At 40.4% G+C, this 25,194-nt stretch overlaps 1 protein-coding gene across 2 annotated transcripts; it reads right to left on the bottom strand.

Annotated features, from left to right (window-relative positions):
* Nucleotides 1–1,879: 1,879 nt before the first annotated feature.
* On the bottom strand, nucleotides 1,880–23,145 carry ZCCHC8 (zinc finger CCHC-type containing 8). 2 transcript variants are annotated; one of them, XM_081113471.1, is made up of 14 exons: nucleotides 22,479–23,145; nucleotides 21,090–21,132; nucleotides 18,768–18,842; nucleotides 16,848–16,953; nucleotides 15,180–15,257; nucleotides 11,421–11,524; nucleotides 11,239–11,304; nucleotides 10,616–10,676; nucleotides 10,015–10,157; nucleotides 9,457–9,599; nucleotides 6,715–6,836; nucleotides 5,661–5,747; nucleotides 5,286–5,397; nucleotides 1,880–4,024 (listed from the first exon to the last, which is right to left on the bottom strand). In XM_081113471.1, the coding sequence occupies exons 1-14, from the start codon at nucleotides 22,669–22,671 to the stop codon at nucleotides 3,243–3,245; spliced, it is 2,115 nt and encodes a 704-aa protein (XP_080969597.1). In that variant the 5' UTR covers nucleotides 22,672–23,145; the 3' UTR covers nucleotides 1,880–3,242. The 2 variants fall into 2 exon arrangements, with proteins under 2 accessions (XP_080969597.1, XP_080969598.1); XM_081113472.1 differs by lacking the exon at nucleotides 11,421–11,524 and having other exon boundaries at nucleotides 22,479–22,681.
* Nucleotides 23,146–25,194: the final 2,049 nt, after the last annotated feature.

Below are 25,194 nucleotides of genomic sequence, written 5' to 3' on the forward strand. Positions count from 1 at the left end.
AACTCCATAGTAAAGCATCAAGAGTTCTTACATCAGTGAACTTTTCTACATCAGTCTTTTTTTCTACCATCCTACAATTCTTGAGTGTCTGCTCGTTTTTGTTTTTAATGATTTTTAAAAATTGTTTTACAGAGAGAGGAAGGGAGAGGGAGAGAAACATCTATGTAAGAGAAACATTTCCATATGGGACTAAACCCAAGACCCAGGTACACTAGTATGGCCTGACCAGGAGTCGAACTGGCAACCTTTCGGTGCACAGTATGACACTCAACCGAGCCACTCCAGGCCCAGCAAGTATCTGCTTGTTTTAATCAGGTGATTTCCTGTACATTTTGATGCTCATTGTCTATGGAAATCCTCCTACCTACGCTTTTAAGGATTAGCTCAAAGGCTCTCTCTTGACAGGAGTCTTCAAATACCCTCCAAATGAACTTAAACCCATGGCCCTGTGAATTTGAAGCCAGTCCTCCCTAAGTGCTTCTCCCATTACCCTAAAATAACCCAGGTACCTTCCCTCCTTACATGGCCACTTAGTGAATCTCGGAACTAAGAAGTATTTTCTCCCACTCGTGTATAAGCTCCTTAAAGCAGAGTCTATCACTGCCTCAATATGTAATTGAATGAATCAAGAATTAGAAGCCAATTTTTGGAGAAACCAGGGCTTTTGGCAAGGAGGCAGGACAATGGTTGTAAGAGCATGGATGTGGCGATCAGAGCGGTCTAAACTTAGATTCACTAGGTTATTTACCAGCTGTGTGTCTCAGGCATTTCCTCTAAAAAAATGAAGTTTACAAAACATGCCTAATATGGTGATTGCGTAAATGGGGTAAAGCACAAACATACCTTAACATTTCATCTGTGGCATATGCTAAGGAGATAATTGTTAGATATCTCTGTTGTTCAGATTCTGCTAATGCAATACTTAAAGGGACATTTAGCCCCGGCTGGTGTGGCTCAGTTGCCAGTCAGGAAACGTGCCCTGGCTTGATCCCTGGTGCGGGGGTGCGGGGGCAGCTGATTGATGTTTCTCTCTCCCTTCCTTCTAAAATCAAAACTTTTTAAAAAATATATTTTTATTGATTTCATAGAGAAAGAGAGAGGGAGAGAGAGCTGGAAACATCAATGATGAGAATCATTGATCGGCTGCCTCCTGCATGCCCCATATTGGGGACGGAGCCCACAACCTTGGCATATGCCCTGACTGGGAATCGAACCATGACCTCCTGGTTCACAGGTTGACGCTCAAACAGAGCCATGCCGGCCAGGCAAAACTTTTTTTTTTTTTAAAGGCACATTTAGACAACCACTTCTGCGATTTAGGGCAGCGATCGCCAACCGGTGGTCCACGGACCACTGGTGGTCCATGAGGTCTGAAAGGTTGGCGACCGCTGTTTTAGGGAACAGGCAAATCTCTGGTTGAAGACTGGCCTCTCCATCACTGCTGCTTGGATGTTGACGAGTACTTTAACCTCTATGCCCCTGAAATTTCCTTATGTTACATATATAACGTGGTGACAATATACTTCTCCGATAGAATTACTGAGTAATAAAGATCATAGAAGAGGTTACTTTTATGTACTTCAACTCCTAGAGAAAAAAGCCCAAAGTATTTAACATTTTATTCAATTTCTAGCATGTTCTGTGAGGGCTTTGAAAATAAATTTTCCTCTTTCATATATAATTTCCTTTCCCTTTACTGTTTATAGAACAACTGGATGACTGAAGTTGTCAAAATGAAAACTAAAGCCAGAATGGTTCTATTTTACTCCCTCTGCTGGCCTAAGAGCAGGATAGTACCAGGTGGGGCAAAAGTAGGTTTACAGTGTATGAGTTTATTCCTATATTATTATTTATTAATTATTGGATTATTTTTCATACAAACTGTAAACCTACTTTTGCCCCACCCTGTACTACTTGAGACTAATAGTTCAAGATCACTTAAATATTTATTTTCATGAACTTGACTATAAAGATGTAATAGTATTGCACATAAAGACAAAAACCCCCTGCAAAAAACAGATTCAGATCCTGGTGGGGTACCTCAGTTGATTAGAGTGTTGTCTCCATAAGCCAAGGTTGCAAGTTTGGTCCCCGGTCAGGGGACACACAAGAAGCAACCAATGACTGTGTAAATAAGTGAAACAACAATTCGGTATTTCTCTCTCTCTAAAATCAATGAATTAAAAAAAAAGGGGGGGGGGGACACACACCCATTGTTTCAGCTCTTATAGACCTGATAATTAAAAGCAATTTTTTTATGTCTACTCTCTACTTTTAACTATTATTTATCCTGGGGTTCAAGTCCAGAAATTATTATCATTTTTTTTTTTTGGTACAAAGGCTAGTCGCCATTATTTTCAAAATGATTAAGATTCTGCTCCTTTATATTTAAGGTTGAAAACCACTGAAAACACCCAAATTTTCCAATTTCTTATATTTCCTTTGCTTTTTCTTCCATTTATAGTTCCACTAATTTTTACAACCACATAATTTAGTTCCAAATTTACAGGGTTTTATTTACTAATTTAACTGTGAATCACCTTTTTGTATTCAAAGTCTTAGATTATGATTTGAAAACTAATTTATTAAACCTTTGTATACAAAGATGATCGATCATACCTGTGTCGCAAGCTTATATGAAGAATGAAGTTATAAAAAAATAAAAGGGTCATTAAAATTGATGTATGTAAATCACTTACAAAAATACCCCAAGCGGGATAAAGCTGCTCATCCCTGATTTTTCTCATTTGGTTGTTGAAGTTGAAATGTGAATTTAAAATGGTTAGAATTTTTTCTTTAAAAAAGTGATCTATTAAACTTATATACAAGATAATTAGCAAAATGTAGAAAGGGAAAACAATGTACAAAAGACGATAAAAACCATCACTCTGCACGGACACTCACAACCCAAAAATAGTATAAGCAAACTACCTCTAAAGCTCTATACTTACATTCCCCCACGTTTTTAAACTGATAAGAACAGATAGTACACTTGATCTTAGCCAAAAGGCCGAGAAGCGATCCCCCACGTTTTTAGTAGTGAGAATAAAATACGGTAAACCAGCGAGCCCGATCTTTCCATTCATTAAAAACAGGCCTGACTTTAAGCCACAAATAAGCCTCGGACAGATTTTTAAACATGGTAGGGACAAACAGGAAGACGGTTCATCTGCCCACTTGGTACTAGTGGCCAGGACACAAAGGTGTAGATCATGAACTAGGTCTTGGTGCTGTTCAAGCAGTTACTCAGAAGTCTTCTTGTTTTTCTGCTGGTTTCGGGGTGAGTTCTTTAACAAGTTTCTTATCCTGAGGTACATTCCAGTCGATTCTGCCATATTCTCAAATTCGAATGGCATTATTCCAGTTGCGAACTTGCTCATATCAGGGATAGGACTGTGAGTTTTAGTGGCTGTGGAAGGACTGGGGTCCAGGGGCAGGAGCTTCTGGCTGCCTCCGTTCCTGATGTCACCGTTCGATACCACACTGCCGTCATCGAGAGGCGCACCTTCAGAGCCTCCCTCGGCGGACTCCTCCTTGTCCTGCCGACAAAGCAATGTCGTGTCGGACTCTGGACTCTCTGGATGTTCAACTTCTGATTTCTTTGCACAAGTGTCCTGTTCCTCGGGCTCAGGCTCATCTGGCACCTGCTTTTCAGATGGTTTTCCCTCTGGGACAGGCAGCTCTAGCTCGTTTGGACAAGGGGAAGAGGCAACCGAATTTCCAGTTAAAGGTGTGTCAACAGGCATGTCAGAATCGCTGTTGATGCTCTCAGCCTGCTCCAGGGCTGCCCATATCCGCCTCTGCTGCTCTTCGAGTTCTTCCAGAGTCAGTGTGTCCTCCTCCGTGGGCGCAGGTGCTGTCCTGGTCTGTGGTGAGTCACTGGGAGTCAGTGGTGGGGTGCCCTTGGGGAGCGGAGGAATGAAGGTGGGCGAAGTTCCCCGTGGTAGTGGAGGAGTGTCAGGGGGCAATGGTGGCTGAAACCGAGTAGCATTCCCACTCGGAGATACATGCAGGGCCTCCGCATCTGCAATAAGAAAGGCAAGAAACTTTCAATTGCCAGAGCACTTGGCTGTACTAACATGTATTACTTGAACTTGGGGAGAGTCAGAGATTCAATGGCCAAAAATAACTGGCTTGAAGGGGAAAAAACCCTGTGGATTCTCATACATGACGTTCACCTCATCCTCAAGCCACCTGAAAACAGGGACACCTGCAGGGGAAGCTGCGGGACCTTCCAGTGCCAGGAACATTAACCAACCCCTTGGCAAATGTTTTCATGCTGTTACATCATGTTAGAGCTAGACACTACAAACAACAGCATGGAGATACAGGATAATTTCTAGGTTGTCTCCTGTAGCTGAAGATGGAATTCGCGAAAGAATGCAGTAGAATGCTTGGCTGGAAATGTAGGCTGGCTGGACTGCTGAGTGTGTGGAAGGCAGGAGGAAACACAGGTAGGCAGACGCGGCAGAGACAACCCTCGGGCTTATTTCTAATTCTGTGTCTCTAGTCTAGACTATTTGCCTGATCGGTGGGTTCATATAGCTAACTGGTCACTGGTCATCACCAGCTGGCTGTCCCCCACACACAGCAGATCCAATCTGTGCACAACAAAGGATCTTCTTTCAAAATTTGGACTCTTCTCCAATTTGCTATTCTCGCTAATGGCAGCACAAGTAGTATCTGGCTGAAGACTCCAAAACTGAACCCTGCTGACCATCTGAGAGTCCTCCTTTCCTTCTGCCGCACCCAGGTCCTTGGCTCTCCAGGGTCCACCCTTTCCTGAAGATTGTCATAGTCACTACATTATTTCAGGCCATTCCTGTTTGTCACTTCAATAAATTCAATAATAATTAGAAACAAGACAAAAAACCACACAACACAGTTGGGAAGAATCACTGGGGAAGCTTGGCTTGGCTCTGCCTACCTCCTTGGACCAAGCTGCCACTGCTGGTCTCCGGGCACTGCCCCATCCGAGGGGCCAGGCCAGATGCAGGACTGCTGGGGCGCAGGGGGGGGGGGGGGGGAGGGGAGGGGCAGAGAAGGTGATGCGGGATCTAGGGCTGCCTAACTCAGGAACCCAGCACACTGGCCCATGCATCTCTCAGACCAAGTATGTCTTCCAACCCAGCTTTTACCGCTGACAGTGGTGATGCTCGGATCTCCAAGAATAAAATTTACTATTTAGTTGGTGCTCACAAAGAGCTTCTTCTTTCTTACAGAACTCAGGAGCATGCGAATTTGTTCTACCTTCTCAATAAAATCACAAGATAGGTGAAACCTACCCGAGTCGAGCTCCATGTCCGCGGGGGAACCCGAGCTGCTCCCCTTCTGCTTCTTGGGACTACAAGGGCTGGACCGAGACGAAGACCTCTTGGAGCCAGACCTCACACTCGGCTAACGGAGGAACCAAACCACAGTTACAGCGGGCAGACAAGAAATGAAACTTCACCCATCCCTTCACTTAAACATGACACAGAAAACCAATCCAGAATCAAGTCCATGTCACTGGCGAATGCAGCTACCTTCTCCTTTTGATTCACCAGGAAACAGCAAGAGCTTTTATACAGAGCAAGCGAGGCAATAAGATGCTAATGCATTACAGAATCCCACAGCCACATGCAATACGTTTCTATAGAAGACTCTGAAAGTCTCTTTACCGCTTGGAAGTTTGAAGTAAGGTAACTGGCAAACACGTCCTTCTGCTGATAGGCCTGCATTGGTATAGAACCAAACATCCTCCATTCCTAACGACGAGAAGAGAAGGAAGGAATAAGCGTGTACCTAGGAACACCATGCTTTGAGATTTCTGTTCAAAGAAGGTAAAGTGGAGGTATCAAATTACATTTCTGCTTCATACGTGACTTTTCCTTTTTTGGGGAATTAATGAAAATAATGGTGCACTGAAGGAAAAAAAACCCTCAACTCTGCCTACAGAACAGTCAGGACTGAATACTAAGAGCTACTTGACAAAAATCACTTGGCCCCAAAATGTCCTGCTTACTACAGGTAGAAGTTATAAGCAGTACCAACAAGGGCTCTTATCCGACCTGGCTGGCTCAACCCTCCCCCGACTGCTCACTGCTCATTCCTCCTGACACATTTACTTGTGCTGTTTTCTATCTTCTGTTCTTTCCCTTTCAAAACTGATTACTTCTCTTTAAGGTCCCACATTTCTCTCTCATCACCAATAGCACATTCAATAGTGACTGTTACTAAGAATCACTCTGGGCTCTTGTCAAACCTGTAGATTCCAGAGACTGAGTCCATTACGTCTAAGGGACTCAGAGTGTGCATTTCCTATGAGGCCGCAAGGGGATTCCCATGTGGGCCAGGTCTTGGATCCACTTTCAGAGGCTCGCTCTGATGGCTTGTGCCAGGCAATTCAGCCCTTAATTTAGCCCATGCATTTTTAAAATTAAAATACTACTGCTACCATCACCATCACAAGAGTTAATTGTTGAATTTTGAAACATAAGAGTTGGAAAAAAAGTGTAGAAATCATTCTCATATAAGATGAAAAATTCTACTTTGAAAAAAAAAAACACCACCATTTTTTTAAGGTATATAAGATGTCACTTAAGATTCTAGTCAACATAAAGAAAATTTAAAAGTTGAACACATTTACTTCTTTATGTAACAGTAATTGCTAAATAAAGCTAACATTTTGAACAATTTACATAGCTCATAAGAATAAAGAAACAATACACTTACATCTGGAATTCCTTTGGGAGTAGATATATTAAAACCTGGATAGTTTACCAATTTCGAGAGATCATAAGTGACATTTTGATTGTGTTGTATTTCTCCAGATTCTGTTTCCCCATCAGCAGCATCTATTACAGACCATCAAAAGGGTTAATATTGCTAGATGCCAATATAAATCTCTCTCCAGACCAAAAGCAGACCTGGAGGGTGCTTACCTTCATGGCAAGAGCATTATTCTAAGGACCTTAATCACAGTATGTCCAAACCACTAGGTCAAAACTGTTCAACAACATGCATGTGTTACTTTGATAAAATATTTAATATCTGGCAAATCTGGTTCTTCTACGGGTTGCTTAAGTCTATTTTGCACCTGGCTGGAGTGGCTCATTTGGTTGAGTGTCATCCTGCATACCAAGAGGTTGCTGGCTCAATTCCCCTTGTCAGGGCACAGGCCTGGGTTTCAGGGTCGATTCCTGGTCTGGTCTGGCCTCTTGATGTTTCTCGTTATTTTTCCCTCCATTTCCTTTCCCCTCTCTCTATTATCAATAAAAACATATCCTCAGCTGAGGATTTTAAAAAATAAAAAATAGCCTGGCCGGTGTAGCTCAGTGGCTGAGCGTCAAACCAAGAGGCCACTGGTTCGATTCCTGGTCCGGGCACATGACCAGATTGCGGGCTTGATCCCCTGTGTGGGGCATGCAGGAGGCAGCTGATTGATGATGTTTCTCAGTCATCGATGTTTCTATTTCTCTCTCTCTCTCTAAAAGTCAATAATATATATTTAAAAAAAAAGAAAATAAAAATAAAGCGATTTTATACACATGGGATAAAATAACATTAGACCATTGTCAATTGAGATGGAGTAGCCATTTTATCTCTTCTAGACCAGCCGTGGGCAAACTACAGCCCGCGGGCCGGATCCGGCCCGTTTGAAATGAATAAAACTGAAAAAAAAAAAAAAAAAAAAAAAAAGACCGTACCCTTTTATGTAATGATGTTTACTTTGAATTTATATTAGTTCACACAAACACTTGATCCATGCTTTTGTTCCGGCCCTCCGGTTCAGTTTAAGAACCCATTGTGGCCCTCGAGTCAAAAAGTTTGCCCACCCCTTGTCTAGACAAATGAAAATAAATAAATAAATAAATAAATAAATAAATTTAAGAAACTCTGAATTATCCACAGCCTTTTGTCCAAAGAATCCCTACCCAAACAAATAAGCTAAAAAAGAAAAGAGTTTGAATATTAGCATGACCTGAAGATTTATTAAAAGGACTGTGCTAAATACCTCTTTGGTATTGTGATAAATTTTCTAAAAATACTTTTATTTTTAATTGCCTAAGTAATATATAGAAACATTTTCATTTAAAAATATTTAGAGCCTTAGAGATAAAACTAAAATCTGTATCCATCCTTTTTCCTGTCTCAGTTATGGATAAGCACTGTTATGCTTGAATAAGCACTGACTATTGGTTCAGACACTTGCATTTTATAAAAAAAGATTTATTTACTAGCTACCATGTGCCAGGCAGGCACTGTGCCACATGCTGGGGATATATTGAATACAATGGATATGGTTTTAGCAATTGTAAACCTTACCATCTAGTTGGGAAAATATATACCACTCAAGTAAAACAGAAATAAATATAAACGGTGACAGGGTCTGCAGGAAGCACACAGGGCACGGTGAGAAAAACTGGAGGACAGTGGGTGAATGAGGTGGTCGGGGAAGGCATCTATGTGGCTAAACCCTAAAATCTAGATGGCTCTTGGTCAAGATCTTTTAAAAATATTTTACATAAGTAAGTCCTTAGAGAAAACACAGGATTGTTTCATCCACGTGGATTTCTTTCTTTTCACAACATGAGATCAATGATGTCGCAGTGTGTAAGTAATCCAGAAACTTGCTTTCCACTTGGCATTGCACAGAGATTTTGCCATGTCAGCTCATACAGGTTTATTCCACTCTAAATATTGTAGGGATTCCACAGCCCAGATCTACTGGGGTTTATTTAGCCATTCTCCTGTGGGGACTTCATGTTGTTTTTAATTTTTACTATCATGTTCAATGCAAAAATATATACACACCCAAGTCCCCTATGCACAAGTGTGAATATTTTTAGAGTAGATATCTAAGAGAGGAATTCTAGATTATAAGAGGCCATATATATATATATATATATATATATATATATATTTTTTTTTTTTAAAATATTTTATTGTTTTTTTACAGAGAGGAAGGGAGAGGGATAGAGAGTTAGAAACATCGATGAGAGAGAAACACCGATCAGCTGCCTTATGCACACTCCCCACTGGGGATGTGCCCGCAACCGAGGTACATGCCCTTGACCAGAATCGAACCTGGGATCCTTGAGTCTGCAGGCCGACGCTCTATTCACTGAGCCAAACCAGTTAGGGCGATGCCATATATATTTTAACTTTTATAGATCTCCTGGCATTGGTGGGTATATCTGTTACCATTACTGAGAAAGGCAAGAACTTAGGGGCACTAGCTGGAGAGTTGGTACTCTGGCCTAGGCAGTCATTGAACAGGTCTAGATAACCATCTGACAATTCACAGTGAGATTTTAGTTCCTTCTTTGCAAAGCAAAGAAAATGCCATCATGTTATTTTTTGTTGTTGTTAACTCAGCACATACTAAAGAAGACATTCCTATCACATTTTATTGATTCCTTAATTTTAAAAAAATAGATGACACTGAAGTTGACTTATCTAACCTGATATTACCTTTTCCATCGTAGAGCGCAAGCCCTGAATTCTCCAGTTCAGCCTCTTTGAGCCATCCTGGTGGGTATCCTAGCTGGCGCATTCGATATATAAACGGTGGCAGGCTCTTATCTGTCACACCAAGTGCATCCTGAAGTTCCTCACTAAGTATAAAGAAAAAGGGAAGATGAAATACTTTGTTTGGATGAAAACACACACTATTCCAATGTTTTAAAATAATTCTTACATTACACAGCATGTGGCATGGTGTCTATCAAATATACACAAGGTGACCCAAAAATACGTATACACACGATGTCTGTAGATTCTATTACATTTTGAAAATGAAATGTATTTTAATAAACACCACCTTTATAATTATTCAAAGTGTATGTATACATTTTGGGGAGACACCTTGTAGTTAAGATTTCAATGAACGTTTTCAAATGACTTGATGTATATTATCTAGAGCCTTGCTAGAGAAAACTTACATAATGATAATTACCCTAAATACACAATGTCTCAAATACGTACTGGGGAAACAGAAATGGCATTCTATGGGAAACTGACAACAAGTACCTAATAACGCCTGGCTTGAATCTTCCAAACCTTTCTTCGACTTCGTCTGCATGGTACCGCTGCTGAAAGTTCTGATTGTTTGCTTCACCACAGGCATCCAAGTACTCTTTTCTCTTTTCGCTTATTCGCGCAGCATTCCGAGGCTGAATCATAATGTATTTGAAAAGAATGGTATCAAGCACTTCACAAATATTTCAGAAATTAAATAAATCTAAGCCCTTTGCTTAGGTCAAGCAGATTATTTTAGTTTTTAATGTATAAGGAACAAGTAGAAAAGAGGCTGGATATTTTAGAAAAATAAGCCAGAAAGAGAAGCAGTCACTTTAATGTTTTATTACCTCAGTATTACCATAACATAAAATCAAGTTTTAAAAATATAGTCTGAAATTAACTAATAATCTTCCATTCATTTCAAATACAGAGCACTGTAATCAAGTTTTAAAACAATCTAATGCCTTAGAATTTAAGTAAATTTTTCAAAATCCAAGACCACAGGAAACTAACAGAGGAAGTTTCTTCATATCACACAATGCCATAAATATGTTGAAACACTAGGAAGCTCTGGTTCAAAGATATTTTTTTTCATGGGAAAAAACTTTACCATTGAGCAATCTTTCATTTGATGTTCTTCGGAACCACAATTGAAACAGTGAGGCCTTGGCCTATTTGGTCAAAAAACAAAGATTTTCACAATGTAAGTGAAACTATAAAAGCAAATCGATAAAATACTAGATGACAGCAAAGTGTACCAGAACTTAGAAAGTGCGCTGATCACAGATGACTAAAATCTGCAATGGGTACACTTTCAGCTCCCGTACTTGGTGATTTAAACAACAGCACTTTCAACCAAGAACTGGATGCTCCTGATTGATCTGTTACCTCTGAGTTTTGCCAGGGGTTCGTACCATAAGCACCAAGGCAAACAGATCATATTCCTTTAGGCCACATGGCAAGGGGCAGATGGTTTTAAGGCAGCAATCACAGTGACAGCAACAATTTAAAACTTTCCACCCACCCAGACACACTAGGCATGAACCAATGAATTCCAATCAATACCAATTTAAACATTTAATACAGTCTCTATATTAAAATTATAGCTTCATCTGTAATTTATTTACAGTAAGCCAGCAATAAAGAATATTAACTTTTCAAGCTAAAGGAGTTTATGATTTGTGTTTGTTTTTTAAAGCAGAAAACAAAATAAAAACAACTCCCCACACAAACCTTTTGGCCTTTACTTGTATTTCTTGCCCTTCTAGAGAAACAATGTGGCTGAAGACTTGCTGGTACCTTTAGTAAATTTTATTAAGGAATGGTTATCATTGTCTGCAAAATTTGGTAAAACTTTTAAAAGGTGAACTTAATGGCAAGATGAATAAAAGATCTTCATTCACTATGTAGGATACTTGGGTATTTCCCATCCTTCGGTAAGCTGAGGGTTTTCATTTAGTAGCGGTTGCCCCAATTTATCAAGGCAAAAATTAGTAAAATACAGGACACTTCCTACAACCTGCAGAAAACAAGTCAAAAAATATTGCTATTGAAGCAGGAAAAAGAAGACATTGAGTAATGTAAGACTATGATTAACTGTTTTAACGATTTATTTTGGATGAAGTTATTAGAAATAATCAACTCCCTCGTAAAAGGAGCCAGATTTTGATGTGTAAGTAAAAGCTACATGTTTATATTTCCCTATGCCTCCACGATTATTGAGCATTTTCTCTTTGAATCATACTATCAGCTGTACCCTCTCCAGACTTAAAAAATAAAAACTTGCTCACAACTCTCACTTTTCCTTCCAATTCCCCATTTCTCTGTTTCCCTTACAACAAGACCCTCAGAAAAGTTGTCTGTATATTGATTCCATTTCCTTTCCTCCCAGTCTTTTCTTTTCCCTCCATTTTTTTTTTTTTGGAAAAATCTCATAAAGAAAAGTTGAAGAAATGGTATAATGAACACTCATGTACCCTCCATCTAGATTTAACAATTGTTAATTGACATTTTATTTTATTTTTTTTTTAAAATATATTTTATTGATCTTTTACAGAGAGGAAAGGAGAGGGATAGTTAGAAACATTGACGAGAGAGAAACATCGATCAACTGCCTCCTGCACACCCCCCACTGGGGATGTGCCTGCCACCCAGGTACATGCCCTTGGCCGGAATCGAACCTGGGACCTCTCAGTCTGCAGGCCAACGCTCTATCCACTGAGCCAAACCGGTTTCGGCATTAATTGACATTTTAGTACACACATCTGTTTTCTCTCTCTCACACACATACTCTCATTATTTTTTCAGATTTACTTTTTACTGAGCCGTGTAAACAATATAAGTCACCACCTCTATCATCACAGTATAAGCCATTATTTTATCTGGCCCGAGATGAGTACAATAACTTCCTAGTTTCCAGTTTCCGATTTTTATACTTCACCCCTACGTAATTCAGTATGGGCCTTCTAAGAATAAGAACATTCTCTTATAAACCATCTCTCTACATTCTGTAAGGCCACCCTTTAGTCCCCCTCTATGTGATTCCAGACCCGTGTTATGAAATATAATTTAAATGATGGTCGTCTGACTGCTCCTAGACTCTGACCTTGTATATGCCAGTGCCAACTTGACAGCCCTCACTGGACATGTAAGAGGCTTCTCAAACTCACCTATTTAAACCGCACTAGAACCCTATCCTCTCTATACCTGCTCCTCCCTCCAGCCTTTCCCATCACAGAACAGGCAACAACGTTCTTCCAGTTGCCAAGGACAAAAGCTGGAGTCATTACGACTACCCTCATTCTCATATTCTACATCCGGTTCATCAAAGTATTTGATCAGTTCTACTTTCAAAGCATCTTCAGGTTAGAAGTCACTTCTTATCGCCATCATCATCATCTTGGTCTAAGCTATTTCATCTCACCTGCGGTAAGTGCATTAACTTCCTAACTGGTTTCCAGCTTTCATGTGCAACCAGCTACAGACTTTTCCACAGAGAGCCAGTTCTTTTATAAATTCAAGTTATATCACATCCCATTTCTACTTAAAATCCTCCAATGGCTTCTCATCTCACTCAGAGTAAAATCTGAAGTCCTCACTGTGGCCTGGAAGGCAATGTAAGGATCTAGATCACTGGTTCTCAACCTTCCTAATGCCACGACCCTTTAATACAGTTCCTCATGTTGTGGTGACCCCCAACCATAAAATTATTTTCATTGCTACTTCATAACTGTAATTTTGCTACTGTTATGAATCATAATGTAAATATCTGATATGCAGGGTGTATTTAGGCGACCCCTGTGAAAGGGTCGTTTGACCCCCAAAGGGGTCGCGACCCACAGGTTGAGAACCACTGATCTAGAGCCTCTGCTGTGCAGTCAGAAGCATGGATGAAAAGCCTGACTTCACCAATTCCTAGCTAAGGGGCTACTGGCAAGTTACTTAGTTCCCATACCTGTTTCCCCATCTGTAAAATGAAAAGAACGACAGTATCCTTAGGAGCTTAGAATAGACAGTACTGGCTATGTATAGTGGGCAATGTATGCGTGCTTCTGCCCGGGGCTTTCCACTTCCTTCTACTGCCTGGAACTCTCCTCTCTCAAACTGCAGTAAGGCTCACTCCCTCAAATTACTCACGTCTTGGTTTAGAGAGGCTGTCACCAAGTACTCACTATATAAACCAAATACCCCTCAGGTACTAACTCCTTCCTTAGCCTGCTTTATTTTTCTTCAGAGCATTGCCTTCCCCACTATAATGTAATTCAAGGAGGGCAAGGACTTTGCCTTTCTTAAAATTTTATTACTATGTCCCTGAAACCTACAACAGTCCATAGTACAAAGGAGCATTTAGTAAATATTTATTAGTATTTATTAAAGAACATTAGCCCAGCCAGCATGGCTCAGTGGTTGAGCCTCTCTAAACCAAGACGTGAGTAATTTGAGGGAGTGAGCCTCACTGCAGTTTGAGAGAGGAGAGTTCCAGGTAGTAGGTCAGGGTTTAATTCCCAGTCAGGGCACATACCTAGATTGTGGGCTAGATCTCCAGTTGGGGGCGTGAAAGAGGCAGATGATCAATGATTCTCATCACTGATGTTTCTATCTCTCTCTCCCTCTCTCTGAAATCAATAAAAATATATTCAAAATAAAATAAAGAATCAAATTAACAAATGTGTACAATTCCCATTTTCCAGGCAGGTGCCACTAAATCCCAGAATCTCAGTTTAGAAGAGAAATGAAAAGTGATCTGGTTCAAATTCAGAAATCTTTCTTTAAAGTGCCCGATAGCATTTCAGTCTTTGACTCCAGTACCATGGAATTCGCTTTTTTTAAAAAAATGAGACAAACCACTTTGTTTTTTACAAGCCTGATAGAAATTCCTACGTACTAAACATTTAGTTGAAATGTGCCTTTGTTCTCAATCCAATCACTGCCCTAGTTCTGCCACTTGGCACTGCATAGGATGACCTAAAATGACACCTTTGCAAATAACAGCCTTCATTGCATTTGTAGAGATGTGACCTCCCTTGTAAATCTTTTCAATGAGATGTGTGGGCTCTTCATCACCCCAGCAGCCCCATGTTTTTAAAGCTGCGGTTGATCAATGGGACACAGTACTTCATAAACAGGAAAACTAGTCTTCCTCTCATAGAACCCAGGCTTACATCATCATCTTAAAAAAATTGTAAGTTGCAAAAAAATCACACCAGTGCATCGCACTGACATTGCTCAATTCCGCACAGGTACTGAAAAGGCCTAAACATAGGTTCGTCCCTGTTAAGCTTCTTCTATTTAAAATGTTTTCAATTTCATATCTGCCATCTGTGATATTAACTATGTACCCCTCTCAGCTTCAACCATTTGTAAGTTCAACAGCATGTTTTCTATACCTTCCTCCAAGTTCTTGAAAATAAACACAGAGAGGTCGGTCAGGATGAATCAAGTCCTCCAGGCAATGCTGACTGTGCCTCCAGGTCACAATAAAATAGTCATTAAAAAGCAAACTATAGTATTTAAAAGTTGAAGTCCACACGGTTGCTTGTAACAAATGTAATGAAAGAATGTGTGACCATCTGATGACATGTGACTATCCACATTATCATTTAAATGCTGCCCAACTGACACAGGATAGGAAATATGTACCTTCAGAATTCCAAAGCTAAAATGTCCAAACTTACACTAAAAGCTTCCTTGTTGTTTTCAGTGGTACAGGATTCTTCTACTTTATGGTCCTCTTCTAGCATAACACTGGATGGCTGACACAAAGAAAAACACACATCACAAACGGTAACCAAGTTTCAACTTTAAAACTCAAATATTAGCAATTTGGACACACCCACTTTATTTTCTAATACATACACAATGGTATCATTATGGTATATAAAAGTTTGAATTCACTTGGTCATACTAGGGTGAGTTAAGTTAAGCTAGGTAGGAATGCTTATGAAAGAAATTTCACAAGTAGGGAAATTAAAAAAGATATACAAACTGTCTTCTGAAGCATTAGCATATACTATGACTTTTGTGTTAATAAATTTATGGAACTTTCAACATTTGAACTGATAAGGCAGACTTTCGTTTCTCTTGAAATCAGATAACCAGAAAGACTAAAATATGTAAATTTATATTACTAGTCAATTCTACTATCATCTTCACTGACCTCAAGCCACCAAAATATTCTCAAGTGTACCTTGAATCAAAACGTTAATATTATTTAGTGTTTTCTTATTGTTAACTGTATTTCCCATTTCTTGAATCTTCAAAAATTGTATATAGCCCGCCTGGTGTGGTTCGGTGGTTGAGTGAACCAGGAGGTCACGGTTCAATTTCCGGTCAGGGCACGTGCCTGAGTTGTGGGCTTGATCCCCAGTAGCGGGGGTGAAGGAGGCAGCTGATCAGTGATTCTCTTATCATTGATGTTTCTATCTCGCTCTCCCTCTCCCTTCTCTGAAATCAATAAAAATATTTATTTAAAAAATTGTATATAGGTGAAAACTAAAGGTGATTTTATTTTATTTTTTTTTAACATATTTTATTGATTTTTTACAGAGAGGAAGGGAGAGAGATAGAGAGTTAGAAACATCGATGAGAGAGAAACATCGATCAGCTGCCTCCTGCACATCTCCCACTGGGGATATGCCCGCAACCCAGGTACATGCCCTTGACCGGAATCGAACCCGGGACCCTTCAGTCCGCAGGCCGACGCTCCATCCACTGAGCCAAACTGGTTTCGGCTAAAGGTGATTTTAAATTTAATCAGAATACTGTTCTCTAACTTCAGATAGACAGCTCAAGATCCTTATCTGAGAGACTCACCTTAATTTCTAATTTTAAAAAGGCCCCGCAAACATAATTCTGATCTTTTAAACATAAATTCATGCTCTAATATTCACAGAGTAAAATGTCTCCAATTTATTTGGGCATGCTATTTATTTAACGTGTGTGTGTGGGGGGCTGGGGGGGGGGCGGTGGAGAGAAAGGATGGCACATGTTGGCTTTAGGGAAAAAGAATCCATATTCTATAAACTTAAGAAATACAGATTTTGGAGGAGCCTAAAATTAGTTTTCTACACAAATCCCCATGTCCAAGTTAGAAAATGAAAGAAAAGCCTTCAACTTTCCATACAGTCAGGTCTGAATCTGATTCCCATGAGAAAAGGAGCCACGATCCAAAAGAAAGCCCATGGCTGCTGGGCGGACCACAGAGAAAGCAGCCAGGTGAAAGGCTGGAGGGGAACAGACCATCTTCATCAGTTTGGCTTTGATTTAAGAGGGTCCTGGTGGCCTAATAATGAGCAGTGAAAAGCACAATCTACTAATCTTAAAGTCTCTTAAATTTGAAATACCTGGGGCAAAAGATTAAAGGAAGTCTTTTCCACATCATTTTTCTGCTGTTCCTCAAATCTTTTTACTAAATTTGATACAAATTCCTCTATTTCTTGATGATATTGCCTGCATGAGAGCACAAAATGGTCAGAATTCAGAAAGAGTAAAACAAGGAACAGACTGAAGTCAAGATTATGCCTCGTGTCATTTTGTTACTTTGTGTTTCAGGTTTATCAAATCATTAACTCTGTAACACTCAGGATCTATAGTTGGTGCCAAGTTCACGAAACAATTATGATAACCCAACATAGTGCTTGGCTCATCTGCGCTAAGAATAAACGGACTTTTAAATAAGTTTCATGTATTTAACTTCTAAATACATAACACATGCAAGTAGTTCCATATCCAAAAGAAGTGAAAGGGTTACACAATGAAATGCCTCCTTCCCACCCTGTCTGTTAGCCGCCTATTTCTGCCACACAAAGGCAACCTATGCATTCGGTTCTTCGCATCCTCCTCCCAGAGATTCCCTATGCACACATAAGGAAATACAATGCATAAATATTAAACTTGAAAAATAAAACAAAAACGCAATGCCAGCAAAACTACTGAGGTCTACTTCCTCCAGCTTTCCAGCTCAAGAACCACATTCATAAAACTTCTTCAGACTCATGCGGGAGGTCCCGAAGGAACCCAGCTTAGGCAGCAGTTGGGCAGCCAACTTCCTCTTCTGATTCAAAGATCTGTTAAGTCTCTTTAGCTCTGACATTCTAAGATTTTTGCAGGTGGGTGGTGTGCAAGTTAGACTGCCGCAAGCTAAAGTAGATGCTGATTCTAATCTGAAGGTGACAATGGTGTTGGAGCCCAACTGTGCTGGGCATCTGGCTGCTGCTACACTCACCATCCAGCTTCCCCTCCTCTCAGACCCTCAGGTTCCTCTTCTGCTAAGACAAAGAAGGTAATGGACCTGCCCCACAGGTACCACTCTATATATGGTTCCCTTTACCTTCTTCACTTTACCCAGCACATAAGAGAACGTGATTAAGTGACATGGGACGGGGCAAGCAACTGTCTGAAATGTCTAGAACCAATCTTTGAGGAAGGGCCTCAAACCATTTCAGAGCACTAGCAAGCACTGCAGGAACGCAGTCATACTAGACTCAAGCATGCTGAAAGACTTTCTGCAAAGGTCTAGTTTTGATATTAAAAAATATATCATGCCTGGTCGGTGTGGTTCAAGAGCTGAGCATCGATCTCTGAACCAGCCAATCAGTGATTCTCTCTCATCATTGATGTTTCTTCTCTCTCCTTTCCCTTCTGAAATCAATGAAAATATTTTAAATAAATATATATATAATGTGGGGAAGCTTTGAAGATAGCCAACAGGGAAGACTGTTACCTGACATGGCAAGATAAATGGCTAACATTATTGTTGCGGTGGTAGTGTTTTTTTTTAATTAGGCAGTGGTTCTCAACATTCCTAATGCCACGACCCTTTAATACAGTTCCTCATGTCGTGGTGACCCCCAACCATAAAATTATTTTCGTTGCTACTTCATAACTGTAATTTTGCTACTGTTATGAATCATAATGTAAGTATCTGATATGCAGGATGTACTTTCATTGTTCGCGACCCACAGGTTGAGAACCGCTGAATTAGAGGCTACTGGATTCTTACAGGTGGTCACTATTAATATCGTGTTTTCCAGTGAGGAAACTGGTATGCAGAGAGGGTCAGTGACCTGCCCAGGCTCAGATATGCAGAAAGAAAGAAACCAAATTCAAGTTTACATGATTCCAATGTCCTCGCTCTTCATCAGGATTCCATAAATTGTAAGAATAAGGATGGGAGAAGTACAAATGAAAATAGCATTCTTATAGAAGACATTGTTTCATAAGCACATGAATTCATTATATTTAGAAAAGGGAAAATGACTTACTTTGAAATAACATTGTTCATAAATAGAATCTGTAACAAAGGTCCATCTAACTTAGTGTTGTTCACCAATATTCCACTAAAACAGAAGTTAAAACATATTCTTAGAAGAGTTAAAGCGAAACTTGCATACATACATATAAACACATGACCTACATAATTCCCAAGTACCAAAGATAATAGTTTCCGTATAAGACCAGGAACACAGTTTTCTCAGGAAAAATCTGTTTCACCACTTTACCTACTTTAACGGTTTTCCACAGAGGTATCCCTTACATAACATGTCTTCAAAATGTATCACAAAAAATTAAAAACCAGTTAACCTTTCAGTTTTCAACAACAAAGTTTCTTTACCTGATGGCTGTTTCTTTGTAAATTAGTGAGGAGGAGGGAAGGGAAGGGATGGGTAAACCAGCAGATTACAAGAATATATTTCTAAAAGAATCAGAGTGAATTTGCCTTAGAACTATATAGGAAAAATACACACTTCATAAATAAATGGATAGGTTATTTTCGAAGGGCAGAGCACATTGCACTAAATATCTCAAATCCAAGATTGTAAAGTCGAGATGGAAAAAGCATACTGTTCTGGATTTCACTTTCAAATACTGCAAAACAAAGTAAAAAAAAAGTAACCTGGAAAACTGCAATATATCCCGTCGGGAACCTGGGACCAGTTGAATCTCTGATTCCTTCTCACCTGCCTCATATTTCTATATGAAATACATCAGTCTGTATTTGGAATTGTTCTCATCAAGTAGAGAAATAAATTTAAAATATAAAGTTGTTTCAACTTGAGCAAACTTCAGTTTATAAAAGATACATCCTATGTGTAAAACCCCATGTAACTGCATGATCTTTGGTTGGAGCCCAGCTTGAACAATCAGCTATAAAGCCGTTCAGTTGAGGAAATGTGAGTAGGTACTGGGCTGGGAATGTTATCAAGGAAATCATAATTACGAGGTGTGATAATGGTGGTGTGGTTATGCTCGAAAAAGTTTTTTTTTTTTAAAAGATACATGCTAAAATATTGGGGGTGAAATGTGCACATGGGATTAGAAAAAAATATGGCAAAATAGTCACTGGGAATGTAAGTGATCAAAAATGGGTATTGATTCTTCTTTTCATGTTCTTTGAAATGTCTCATAATATAAAGTAAAAACCAAACAAACGCAATGTTAATTGGATAAACAGAGAAACTTCTGATCCAAACCAAGAGACTTGGGGTACAAATTTCCCCTAAATAATTTTATTTCTTTTTCTTCCTTGGTTTTCTGTAGAATGCTTTATCAGACACTATGGAGGGCACTAATTCTAAAAATAAATTCCTTTTTCACTATTTTAATGTTTACTTTTTATAAATTGGCATAACCCATGACACCATAGTCATTTGAACACAGGTGATTATAATCCACTTTAAAATGCTTAATGTTTACGCCAAAACCGGTTTGGCTCAGTGGATAGAGCGTCGGCCTGTGGACTGAGGGGTCCCAGGTTCGATTCCGGTCAAGGGCATGTACCTGGGTTGCGGGCACATCCCCAGTAGGAGATGTGCAGGAGGCAGCTGATCGATGTTTCTCTCTCATCGATGTTTCTGACTCTCTATCTCTCTCCCTTCCTCTCTGTAAAAAAATCAATAAAATATATTAAAAAAAATAAAAAAATAAAATGCTTAATGTTTAAATAATCAACTCTATTGGGAAACGTGCTTATCTAAAGTATATTTTAATATATAAAAATTATGATTTTTGAGGAATTGTAGTTATAGTCAATAGTTAATAACTAACCAAAAATTAGTTTAAATCCATAAAGTGTGCTCACATAGATGAATAAAGGTAGGAAGTTATTCTGAAAGGCATCTAAATTCTAAAATCTTAAACTTCTAGTCACCAGGGAAGCCAGTTAGTTACTCCAGCAGGTACCATGCATCTGGCAGCCCAAAATTCCGAAAGCCTGAAAATATTTGTACTTTAACTAATATTTTAGATTAATACTGTAATTTTAATTCTGATTTCCCAGAAACATTTGTTGACTAACCAGCTGGGTTGACAATGTGCCTGTTCTGATCATTAAGTCAAAATGTTCTGGATTGTTCCACAAATATTTTCGCCCAGTAAGTCAGTTCAATGCAATTATGAGAATGTCAAGTGTTACCCCCATAAGTTTAAAAAAAAAAAAAAGGATTATTCTGATTTGAGTAGGCTGAACATATAAAAATGATACAAAAATCCTAAACACCCTTTTTATAAAGAAACTATGATTAGATATTAACATCAGGATTAAAAAGAAAAAAGGACTACTATGGTGTAATTTCAAGATCTCCTACCTTGGTCGAGTCAGAATGTTCAATTTTCTTTTAAGTTCTTGATGTTATTACGTGTTAAGGAGTATAAGCCCTCATTAAACATTCATAAAGGTCATAAAATTCAACTACTAACTCTCACTTTTGGTGACAGAATGTTATCCGGTGAAAAGACACGCAACTGCTTTGAAGATGACACGGTTACTGAGCTTCTTTAGATTAATACTGTAATCAATACTGGAATGTTGTTGCAGGGTTAGGCATTTGGACCTAAAAATTCAAGTACAGTTTTCATTCCGTCCAACACAGACATGGCAAAGGCACCGGGCCCTGAAGCTGGGAGGAGGCTCACCGGCGGGACCAAGACCGGGGTTCAAACAGCAGCGGGGGTCCCCCCACAGCTCAACACTCACTCACTCGGGAAAGCGGCCCAAGGCCACAGCATCCTGACACGCGAAACAGTAAACGCGGCACAACAAACTGGTAACGACTTTTGTACCTTGAAATTTTTCATAGTAACACATTGAAGAAAAAGGCATCATGAAAAAAAAAAATCAGACTTCGGAACCTTAACAGATAATTTACCAACCGCTTTTAGGGATCTTTAAAATTCCAAAAGGAAAAAAACCCCACCCGAACCAAAATTATATATATATATATACATATGTGTGTGTGTGTGTGTGTGTATATATATATATATATATATATATATATATATAAAGCCAGTACAGTTTCTTAAAAAATCCCTAAGACCGTAAACACACACACTAACAAGTCTTGCTAGAAAGGCTGTCATCATGGTAAATAAAGTCAAATGGAAACATTTGGCGCCTTTTCCCTACAGGTTTGCAACGCACCTTCACTTCGGAAGCGATTTCAAAGTGGAAGAACTTGAACATGAATCCCCAATCTCACTCAGGCCATTAACCATGTCGCTTTGCACCCCACGACTCCTCAAGGCCCCCAAACTCTACATCTTGGGACCACTAGCTCTGCACAGGCACACGCACAAATAAGTAAAAAATACATGAGGTCTCCGCCGAAGTCTCACTACCCGACATCCCCCAATACACAACGGCAACAGGACCGCAGTAACTAACCGGGCTGCAAAGAAAATGAAAGCGGGCGACTCCAGAAAGTCTACCATCGAGCAGTGGCGAGAGTCTGAAATGACCCTAAAAACCGGCCCCGGACCGGGTGACGGGAGAAGCGAGTCCGGACGCGGGTCGCCGGGAGGTCGGCGCCGAGGCCCCGGGGCAGCTGACGCAACCCGAACCCCCGCTTCCCAGCCCGCCCGAGGGGGCGAGACCAATTTACACCGGGTTCCGGCCCCGTGGAATCTCCGCCCGCGTCCACGGGGGCACGGCCCCCACTCCACGCCCGGGCGCCGGGCCCAGCGGGCGGGAAGGATATTCTCGGCGCGGAGCCGCTCGATCGTTTCCTCGCTCTGCCGGAGCCGCTCCCGCGGCCCCGTGTCGCCAACCCCGTTCTCGTCCTCCTCGTCGCCGTCCTTGAAGCGCGTGTGAACGGGCTTTGGGAGCGATTCCTCTGGGTGGTCAAACGCCTCGAACAGCTCCAAATCCCCAAAATCCACCTCTGCCGCCATTTTGGGCTGTGGGAGAGATTCGAGGAGCTGGACACCCAGGCCGGGGTCAAAGGTCGTAGGGCGGCACCTCTCTCGAGGGCGCTAAGCCACCCAGTAGGGTTTTCTTTAAACGTAGGCCCCGGAAGCGGCACAAGGGGCGGGCCAGTCCCGAGAGACTGTAACTACCAAAATGCAATGGCGTCCCTCATACCCACTTCCGAGGTTGCTGGAGAGCATGGCATGCTGGGACATGTAGTTTCTGACTGTTAACTCATTGTTTGCATTGCATACTGGGATTGCTCCTTATTAAACGTTAACAAAGCTAGAGTAAATCAGAATGTGTTCAAACAATATGGGTTGTCCCTGTTATGCATCTAAGGCTGAAAAGTCGGAACACATTCTGGTGTGCATGCCAAACAACTATGGTACTCCAGTTTTGCCACGGACTACCTTTGTAATCTTGTATAGTCATTTCCGCTTATTGGGCTTGTTTTACTTTTTCATGAAGAACTAGCTAGCTAGTCCTGGCCAGGTGGGTAGGTTGGTTGGAGCCTGGTTCATACCTAAGTTGTGGGGTCTATCCCTGGTCAGGGTGTAGATGGGAAGCAACTGATCGATATTTCTCACATCAATGTCTTTGTCTCCCCCTTCCTCTCTAAAATCAAACTTATCCTCAGGTGAGGATAAAATAAACTAGCAAAACTATTTTAGATGTCTTGTGCTCAAAAACGGGGATCACATACGAATCCTGACAAGCTCAGGGAAGGCTTGGGAGACCTAAACTACATAGAATGAGCTGAAATTAAAACTTAAAAAAAAAAAAGACCCAGGGATTGAGGATATTTTTTCCCATTGATTTTTAGAGTGGAAGGGATGCAGAAATGGGGGGTGGGGGTGGGGAGTGAGGAAAAGAGAGATACGTCAATGTGTTAGACATCCCTTGATTGCTTCCCAATGCACCCAGACCAGGGCTGGGGATTGAATCAGCAACCGAGGTATGTGCCCTTGACGGGGAAACTTAACCCATGAACCTTCCACTGAGCCAAACCAGCCAGGGCTGAAAATAAAACTTCCTAAAGGGAATTTACGGCATGTAGTCTTGTCCTGGACTGGTATCATTTTGTGACAAAGGTCAATCTTTACCTTAACTGCCTGTCTTTTTTTTTTTGGATAATGTACCTTTGGAATGTCAGGGTTAATTTTTTTCCAAATCCCTCAGGGCACCATCTCCCAGGAGACCACAGAGCTCCTCATTGTTATTGTTGTTAATTATCCTATACCCACTTAAGTAAAAGATGTCTCAATTCAAGACCTATAGTCAAGGCATATATAAGCAGCAACCAATGAATGCATAAACACATGGAACAACAAATCATTGTTTCTCTTTCTGCTCTCTAAAATCAGTAAGAAGTTTTATCCCAGCTGGTGTGGCTCAGCAGTTGAGCATCAACCCATGAATCAATAGGTTGCAGGTTGGATTCCCAATTAGGACATGGGTCAGGGCACATGCTGGGTTTCTGGCTCGATCCCAGTAGGGGGCAGCCAATCACTGCTCCTCAAATCCATCTTTCTCTCTATCCCTCTCCCTTCTTCTAAAATAAAAAACTTTTAAAATTACATTTAAGTATGTAAATCTTTTGGCCGACCAAACTCTTGATTAACCAGGAATGATATATAAACAACTTATTTCCATCTCTTCCCAACTACTTCTTAAATGGTTAGTTTTCTAAACTTAAAGTAAAATTCATCCAATAAAACCTCATCTTAATTTGCCATTTTCCTCAACACCTATACACAGCTATGAAATCCTACCCTACCTTCCAAGTTAGCCTCAAACCCACTTGCTCTCACACTGTTCATCATACATTGCGCCTCAGTGTGGTTTAGTTTTACTGCCCTGCTTCCCCCTCAAGTATCTCCTGGACAGCAACCCTATCCTGTTGCTTACAAGGGTAAAGCCATCATGGAGCACAGGCCTTGAAATGTAAAGCACAGTAAAATACAGAAAAGAAGGGGTAGCAAAAGGTTTAATAAAATCAAATCTACCAAGTATGCCTCCCATATACACGTATTTCCAATTGTGTGAAGCAGTTAACTGGCCTCCCAACCCTGGACTCCAATAATTGCTTCTTAAAATTTAATTATACAACTGACAATTACTAATCTACCTCCCTCTAGACCTGCAATTGGATATGGTTGCCCATGGCTACATATGGCTGGTCCCAATTAGGATGTTAAGACAAAATACACACTGGATTTAAAACACTTAAGTATGAAAATATGTAAAATCTTAACTAAAAATACTGATTACCTACTGAATTAGTTTAGATGTTGTAATAGTTTCATTTGTTTAAACCTGGATACTAATTTTTAAAACGCTGCACTAGATGAGTGCAAGATGGACCATGTCAATCATTAAATGGCAAGCTCCTCAAATGCTGTAGAGCAGTGGTCGCCAACCTTTCGGACCGCACGGTCCACCAGTGGTCCATGGACCACCGGTTGGCGACTGCTGCTGTAGAGAAATACAGGAAGCAGTCAGTT

Source organism: Myotis nattereri (assembly GCF_964212035.1).
Source record: "Myotis nattereri genome assembly, chromosome: 19".
NCBI classification, from domain to species: Eukaryota; Metazoa; Chordata; class Mammalia; order Chiroptera; family Vespertilionidae; genus Myotis; species Myotis nattereri.

Bases quoted from the DNA above. Each gene is read 5' to 3' on its own strand.
- ZCCHC8 (XM_081113471.1), bottom strand. From the start codon at position 22,671: ATGGCGGCAGAGGTGGATTTTGGGGATTTGGAGCTGTTCGAGGCGTTT. The intron at 11,305-11,420 runs GTATCCTACATA...AATTTACTAAAG, and splicing joins GAAGGATGGGAAATACCCAA to GTACCAGCAAGTCTTCAGCC. The intron at 9,600-10,014 runs GTACTTGTTGTC...CTTTATACTTAG, and splicing joins TTCAAGCCAGGCGTTATTAG to TGAGGAACTTCAGGATGCAC.